General features: G+C 35.5%; 1 protein-coding gene across 1 annotated transcript; it reads left to right on the forward strand.

The window, feature by feature from the left end:
• The first annotated feature begins 489 nt into the window (after positions 1-489).
• LOC107570982 (UDP-N-acetylglucosamine/UDP-glucose/GDP-mannose transporter-like) lies at positions 490-6,639 on the forward strand. Its single transcript, XM_016257265.1, has 11 exons — positions 490-808; positions 884-917; positions 1,005-1,091; positions 1,156-1,223; positions 1,297-1,368; positions 2,266-2,383; positions 2,600-2,692; positions 2,771-2,838; positions 3,386-3,464; positions 5,294-5,376; positions 6,368-6,639. The coding sequence occupies exons 1-11, from the start codon at positions 690-692 to the stop codon at positions 6,492-6,494; spliced, it is 948 nt and encodes a 315-aa protein (XP_016112751.1). The 5' UTR covers positions 490-689; the 3' UTR covers positions 6,495-6,639.
• Positions 6,640-8,479: the final 1,840 nt, after the last annotated feature.

Below are 8,479 nucleotides of genomic sequence, written 5' to 3' on the forward strand. Positions count from 1 at the left end.
AACTTAATGTTTGATTAGTAATATGCATTGCTAAGAACTTCATTTGAACAACTTTAAAGATGATTTTCTCAATATTTAGATTCTTTTGCACCCTCAGATTCCAGATTTTCAATCCTATAGAAATATGCTCGTAAAAAGATCAAATGTTTAGTCTTTCAGCCTCAAAAAAACACATCAGCAAACTCATAAACACGGAAAACGAATGAAACAAGTCAAATTAATTATACAGTGCTTTTCATAAAACATGAAAACATCTTTACAGATATGCATAATGCTTGTGATACTACTGTAATGCCTTAAAGTCTGTGCCAGATTCGTGATGCACAAAAGTAGTAAGTGTAGCCTAAGTTACTAGTTTGACCAGTTTGACCAGTTTGAGGTTTCTGGGCAGCAGATCACACTCACAACATTTACAGTTTCATCTCTTTAACATCAATTATTATTTGCACACATTCAACTCGACCAATCAGAGACCGCTTCCGCGCCGCCACGCCCCGCCCCTCCCGAGACCCCGCCCCCTTGTCCTATTAGTTGTCGTTCAGTTCGTGTCGTTTAATGAATTATTAACAGCTTTTTGATCATGCAACGCATTCAGCGTTTCTCTGGACACTAATACAGCATGTCAGCAGTCTCCAGACCAGCGAAAGAAGAGAAAGCTGCGAGGATTAAAGTAGGAGCTCAAGACAAACATGATGTTAAAGGACGAGGTGAACCGCGCGAGACTCATGAAGTTTGCTTCCGCCGTGTTCTACGCCTTCTGCTCGTTTTTTATCATCGTGGTCAATAAGAGTATATTAACCGAGCACAAGTGAGTGTCAGCTTCTCGCATCAGAATAACAGCACGTGCTTTAAATCATAATTACAGTGCGTGTTGCTTTAATAGGTTTCCCTCGTTTATGTTCCTCGGAATCGGACAGGTGAGAAACATGCTCGAGCTTTAATGTTTTAAAATCCGATGCAAACGCACGAGACTCACTGATATCACTTTGTTTGTTTGTTCATAGATGACAGCTACAATCATCATCCTGTATGTTGCCAAGATGAACAAAGCCATCCATTTTCAGGACTTTGACAAAAGCATTCCTGGGAAGGTAATTTATTCTGTGCATGTGTAATCGCATTGTCATGCTTGCTTATTGTGTTTCTGTACTGTAGATATTTCCCCTGCCACTGCTGTATGTGGGGAACCACGTGACAGGACTGGGAGGAACTCAGAAGCTCAGGTGGATGAATAGAAATGCATAGAGTTTAGCATGAAGACAGACTCGCGTGAAGCTGCTGCCTTGTGTTTTTCAGCTTGCCCATGTTCACTGTGCTCAGAAAATTCACCATTTTACTCACAATGCTGATGGAATCCAGGATACTGAGGTATATATGCTCTGCTAGGGATTATGCTTAAAGCTACAATGCCACTTTTATGTGAAAATGTAAATAATGAGCAAGTACACCACAACCCCCCACCCTTTTATATTTATTTTGGCCTTACCTTAAACCCTTAAGCTTTTAATGCTGTGCCCATATGGCGAAAATATACCTTCATATACCAATATATATATTTCAGAGGCAAGAAAATACAGTTATAACCTTATAGTGTTATTCATTATTTTTATTCAGTTGTGTTGCATGTTCACACGTGTTATAGATATATTTAAAAATATAAAAAAAAAATATGCAAAAAAATGTTGGTAGGGAAACCTTTATGTAAATATATTTGAAAGCAAATTTTATTTATAATCTTTTTTTGAAAATATTTTTTAGAATTTTAAATATTAATATTAATTAAAAAAATATATGTGTGTGTGTGTGTGTGTATTTCCGGTAGGAGATTTACTAAATATCTTCATGGAACATGATCTTTACTTAATATCCTAATGATTTTTGGCATAAAAGAAAAATTTATAATTTTGACCCATATTGTATGACCCAACCCGTATTGTTGGCTATTGCTACAAATATACCGGCGCTACTTATGACTGCTTTTGTGCTGCAGGGACACATATGCATGTGTGTGTGTGGGGAAACCTTTATGTAAATATATTTGAAAGCAAATTTTATTTATAATCTTTTTTTGAAAATATTTTTTAGAATTTTAAATATTAATATTAATTAAAAAAATATATGTGTGTGTGTGTGTGTGTATTTCCGGTAGGAGATTTACTAAATATCTTCATGGAACATGATCTTTACTTAATATCCTAATGATTTTTGGCATAAAAGAAAAATTTATATATATATATATAGACACAGGTGTGTTTATTAACTCTGACCCGACTGCTTCAGCTCGGACCTGTCCTTCAATGCAGAAGGATACACGTTTGTTCTGCTAAACGACGTCTTCACGGCCGCCAGTGGAGTTTACACCAAGAAGAAACTGGGGATGGAGGTACATGACAGCAGGAGTTATCAGTGATGAAAATAACTGATGATAACTTCTTTGCCACGTGCATCATATCTCCCGCGGCAGGCTGTTAGATATCAATGCGACTAGGTGTTATCAAATGCACTTGGAAGTCATTAGGTGTACAGCTTTGTGATGAAACACAGATCTGCAGTCGTATGCAAACCTATGAACTCTTGCCTTCGTTGTCTGTTGTTTCAGGGTCTTGGTAAATATGGGGTTTTGTTTTATAACGCTTTTATCATTATTATCCCAACGGTCCTGGCGAGCGCTTACACCGGAGATTTAGAGAAGGTGAGCGAGAACATCGAGATGAAGAAAATGAATTTCAACTTCTTTAAAACATATCTCATATGTTCTTCTTATTTTAAGGCGCTAACCTTTGAAGGATGGATGTCTGTTACGTTCGTATTTTATTTTTTATTGTCTTGTGTCATGGGGTGAGTCCAACTCGTTAACTTTTTTTGTATTTTATTATTATAAAATATATGGTTCTTATATATATAATTTAAAAATATATAATATGTTTGACCCTGCAGCACAAAAGCAGTGTTAAGTCGCTGGGGGATATTTGTAGCAATAGCCAACAATACATTGTATGGGTCACAATTATACATTTCTCTTTTATGCTAAAAATCATTAGGATATTAAGTAAAGATCATGTTCCATGAAGATATTTAGTAAATGTCCTACCGTAAATATATCAAAACTTAATGTTTGATTAGTAATATGCATTGCTAAGAACTTCATTTGAACAACTTTAAAGATGATTTTCTCAATATTTAGATTTTTTTGCACCCTCAGATTCCAGATTTTCTAATATTGTCCGATCCTAACAAACCATGCATCAATGCAAAGCTTATTATTCAGCTTTCAGCTGATGCATACATCTCAATTTTAAAAAATGGACCCTTATGACTGGTTTTGTGCTCCAGGGTCGCGCATATGTTTATGTATATATCTAACTCCAGTATTTTCTCATTTCAGGTTTATTTTGATGTATTCCATCATCCTCTGCAGTTATTATAACACGGCACTAACTACCACAGTCGTTGGGGCAATTAAAGTATCTTCACTAATTATATATTTTTTTATTATATAAAGAGTTTCTGTGGGTCTTGAAGTCTTTTTGTCCTACAAGCGAAGGCCTTAAAAGGTCTAAAATGAGAGCATAAAGTCTTGAATTCATAAAGTCGTGGCATTAAGTGTTGCAAAAAAACCGAATCTCTTCCTCAGTATTTTTGTCTTGGCTTCTAGTACAAATATCTAAACATCCTTAAATCAAGACATTTATTTGAGAAGCAAAATCTAAAATTTCATATTGAAAAATTAAACAAAATGAAATGAGTTCATATATTCGTCAGTGAGGAATAAACACTAGTTTCCCTCTGAATTAAGTTGATTTCTCTGACTCCACTGGCAGGTATTTATTCTTGTTTTAATCATAAACTCTATTCACATCTCAATTTTAAAAAATTGACCCTTATGACTGGTTTTGTGCTGCAGGGTCGCGCATATGTTTATGTATATATCTAACTCCAGTATTTTCTCATTTCAGGTTTATTTTGATGTATTCCATCATCCTCTGCAGTTATTATAACACGGCACTAACTACCACAGTCGTTGGGGCAATTAAAGTATCTTCACTAATTATATATTTTTTTATTATATAAAGAGTTTCTGTGGGTCTTGAAGTCTTTTTGTCCTACAAGCGAAGGCCTTAAAAGGTCTAAAATGAGAGCATAAAGTCTTGAATTCATAAAGTCGTGGCATTAAGTGTTGCAAAAAAACCGAATCTCTTCCTCAGTATTTTTGTCTTGGCTTCTAGTACAAATATCTAAACATCCTTAAATCAAGACATTTATTTGAGAAGCAAAATCTAAAATTTCATATTGAAAAATTAAACAAAATGAAATGAGTTCATATATTCGTCAGTGAGGAATAAACACTAGTTTCCCTCTGAATTAAGTTGATTTCTCTGACTCCACTGGCAGGTATTTATTCTTGTTTTAATCATAAACTCTATTCTCAGAAAACTAGACTTCATATCTTAGGTCATTTTGATTCTCCAGTAAATGTAGGTATATTGATTTAAAGCTCTTCAGACATTTCCACTGGAAAACAAGACAAAAATAGAGAAAGAACATCATTTTTGCAGCGAGATCCAAGCCATTTTTTTGTAAAATGAATTAAAAAGTAATAGAGAAATGGTTAGATGATGCATTTAAAAACTTTTAAGCATTACTAATACAAGACATTGACATTTGAAGACCATACTGATGTATTTCTTTACTTTACTCCTTACATTTTCTTTACTTGGTTTTAAAAATGTGCCTTCATAAAACCTGCAGAAACCCTGTATATAATATATTATAAAGTTAGTCTATTATACTCCATAATGTGTCCCTGCAGCACAAAAGCAGTGTTGAGTCGCTGGGGGATATTTGTAGCAATAGCCAACAATACATTGTATGGGTCACAATTATACATTTCTCTTTTATGCCAAAAATCATTAGGATATTAAGTTAAGATCATGTTCCATGAAGATATTTTGTATGTGTCCTACCGTAAATATATCAGAACTTAATGTTTGATTAGTAATATGCATTGCTAAGAACTTCATTTGAACAACTTTAAAGATGATTTTCTCAATATTTAGATGTTTTTGCACCCTCAGATTCCAGATTTATTAATATTGTCCTCTCCTAACAAACCATACATCAATGGAAAGATTATTTATTCAGCTTTCAGCTGATGCATAAATCTCAATTTAAAAAAATTGACCCTTATGACTGCTTTTGTGCTCCAGGGTCACGCATATGTAATATATCTAACTTTTAAATATTTAGTATTCTGTTTGTAAGTGATTCTAGAGCTGTTTGTATTTTCTCTCAGAACATTGCTGTGATGTATATCGGCATGTTCATTGGTGGAGACTATATCTTCTCATGGACAAACTTCATAGGCCTGAATATATGGTAGGAAACTTATATTTCTTACCATAATTTCCAGTGCATCACTACTAGGGCTGGGTAAAAAAATATAGATATCTCGATATTAATCGATTCTCATTTTTACGGAACGATATCGATTCTTAAATCCCAAGAATCGATTAGTCTAGCCTGTTTTCAGTTAATGGACGGAACGTTTAAGGGCACTTCCCATCAAATATATCAATAAGCATTGTGCGTTGGTGCTTTTAATATGAAACAAAGTCTCAGATTTCAAATTCTGTCTGTTGTATTGCAGTATTTAAACAATTAATGCTGTTTTGGCGCTGTTTAATGTGAAGTGATCGCTGTAGCGCCTCAGTAAACTGATCATCTCCTCCGCTTTATTACTAGTTATAGCACAAAATAAACATGACCTAACATCCAAAGGTAAGTTAAAAGAAAGAGTACAACTTTACAATCGGTATCCTGTCTCATGTAATCGCTCAATCAGTGTTTCAGCCACGCAAAGACTTCAATATAACGGCTTGTAAACAATGTCACGTAACGTCACATTTACCTCAGAAAAACATATTCGTGACCATAAACTCATTAGTCAGCTAGAAAAATAAACTGTAGAGGGGCATTTTGCTTAATATATGCACCATATAACATATTCAGTATATTTTTTACGGTTATGTTTAATTTATGTTTGAATAAATCCATCAAGTTATGACAGCCACCATTTAAATGTTAATATTTCAAAAAAACGAATTGAAGTAGACATATTAATATGTAACTAACTTTATTAATGTAAAAACTTCATTAATTTTAACTTTCAATATTATAGTAATGTTGTACCAACTGACTTTTTTTTTCCTTGAGAAAATTTGGCATGTACTGTACCTGATATGTATCCAAAATAATCGATATTGAATCGAATCGCAAGCTTGTGAATGAGAATCGAATCGTGAAATTTGTGTCGAAACCCAGCCCTAATCACTACTGTTTCCTAACGCTGCGTTTCTCATGTTCTCAGTATCTCGGCTGCTCTGATTTACTCCTACATCACGTTTCACAGCAGCGGCTCCTCAGAAACAAACGTCAAACCGGCAGAAGACAAACTGAGCATTCACATCACTGAGAATCATCTGGAGAAAACGTGATGCTCTACCACTCGCATGCATGTGCATTTCAGTCTTTACCTCAGTTTTATTGAATGCAATATTTAAAAACCCCTCGCTGCTCGAAAACCACTTCAGTTTCCCTTGTGTAGTTCATTTAAATAAACACAAATGCATCAACCAGGAACGATGTATATCATTTAATGAAGACTTGAAGTGCTAACACTAATGAGGAGAAGCCCGTTTACACATTTACAAAGTCCTTTGAGCACAGCAAACAGAACATCTCACAATAAAACGCTCGATTACATTCTGTTGTCGTGACGGGATCAGCTCGTGCACGGCTTTCCGAAGGATTTCTGGGGGGGGGGGGGGGTATAAAAATTAATAATATATTATTTCAGCTATAAAATGAATTTCCAATGACAAGCATCTTTCAGTTTCCAAACGAATCCATGAAATCTGCATCCGAACGAACCACCGAATGAAGCACATGAACAGAAAAACGTAGTGTTACGGATCGCGGAGACACCGAAGTGCTTTTTGGATCCAGAATCTCATTTTGATCTTTGGAAGTACAGTCGTAGATTAATATCGTAAGTGCTTCTTCGCTTTACCCATCAACTCTATACACTAGTTTATAAGCGTGTACCAATGCGGCATCTTAAAGCTGGTTAGTTTTCTCGACGTTATTGCGAAGCCTGAGCCGGTGGCTTTAAATAGAGAATAAATACATGATTAAACATGACCAATGTCATGCACGACGGCGTACGAAGCGAACCGGACTAATGTATAAAAGCGCTATGCCATCTGCCGTCAGTAAGTCTTCATCTTTAGCAGGTCGGTCTTTCAAAAACAAACACACACACGCTCTCTCTCTCTCACACACACAGAAATCCGCTCTCGCACACAAACCCCAAAGAATCAAACAAACACTCTTTCCAACAAAAGTGCACGACGAAACGAACACGAGACGTCTCATCATCTCCTTAACAAGCTGAGAAAACGACGACATTCTCCATATAATGATATCACTACCATCATAGCAGCCTAAAGGTACAACAGGAAGCAAAATAAGGTGCTTGTAGCTTATATGAACCCAGGAGGGTCTCAGAGGCGAGGGAAGTCGCTGGCGTATCTCATGCGGAGAGATTGTTAGCCAGCTCGATGAGCGCTAGTGCGCCGTGAAGACGCTCGCGCTGCTCTCGAAGACGCCTGCCGCCGCTCTTCTCTTCGTCCTGCTCCTCTTCTTCACCTTCATCAGACTGCAGGAAGTCCAGAGGGTCCTGCTGCTCCTGGTCCTCTATAGTGGTCTTACTCAGAGTCTTTGCTTTAGTCGGCGCGGGCGTCCGCTGCTCCCTCATCTGCCAGTATCTGACAACACAAACACGGTCACTCTGATGGACCTTCACGCTCATTAATGCACAACTAAAACCATAAAATAATAAATAAAAATAGACTCGATCAATCGCATCAAAAAAAAAAAAGTTGTTTCTATAATATACTGCGTGTATTTATTATGTATATACAAATACACACACACACACATGCATGTACATATTTAAGAAAAATATGTTATGTTTCTATATTAAATAAGTATGATATAATTTATGTGAATATAAATATATACAATATATATACTGTATTGCAGTGGTTATATTTACAAATTGAATGTTGCAATGACAAAATGTTGCACTCAATTCAAAGTTCAAATGTTACAAAAAAGTTACAATGTTGATGTTGTAATACTGGTAGCAATAATATAACAATTTGAAGGTATATGTTACAAAAAAGTAACAATTCTGAAATACGTTGATGGTTGTATTTTTTGTCTTCCTATCAGTGTTGTACAAGGTTTTGTATAGTAACCATAGAATATGATCAAACAGCTTAAAATAGCTGGGCTAAGATATGTGAAAAGCAGTGTTAAGTCGCTGGGGGATATTTGTAGCAATAGCCAACAATACATTGTATGGGTCACAATTATACATTTCTCTTTTATGCCAAAAATCATTAGGATATTAAGT

Source organism: Sinocyclocheilus grahami, unplaced genomic scaffold (genome assembly GCF_001515645.1).
Source record: "Sinocyclocheilus grahami isolate Dianchi unplaced genomic scaffold, SAMN03320097.WGS_v1.1 scaffold1530.1, whole genome shotgun sequence".
Lineage (NCBI taxonomy): Eukaryota > Metazoa > Chordata > Actinopteri > Cypriniformes > Cyprinidae > Sinocyclocheilus > Sinocyclocheilus grahami.

Bases quoted from the DNA above. Each gene is read 5' to 3' on its own strand.
- LOC107570982 (XM_016257265.1), top strand. From the start codon at position 690: ATGATGTTAAAGGACGAGGTGAACCGCGCGAGACTCATGAAGTTTGCT. The intron at 1,092-1,155 runs GTAATTTATTCT...TCTGTACTGTAG, and splicing joins ACAAAAGCATTCCTGGGAAG to ATATTTCCCCTGCCACTGCT. The intron at 2,839-3,385 runs GTGAGTCCAACT...TTCTCATTTCAG, and splicing joins TTATTGTCTTGTGTCATGGG to GTTTATTTTGATGTATTCCA.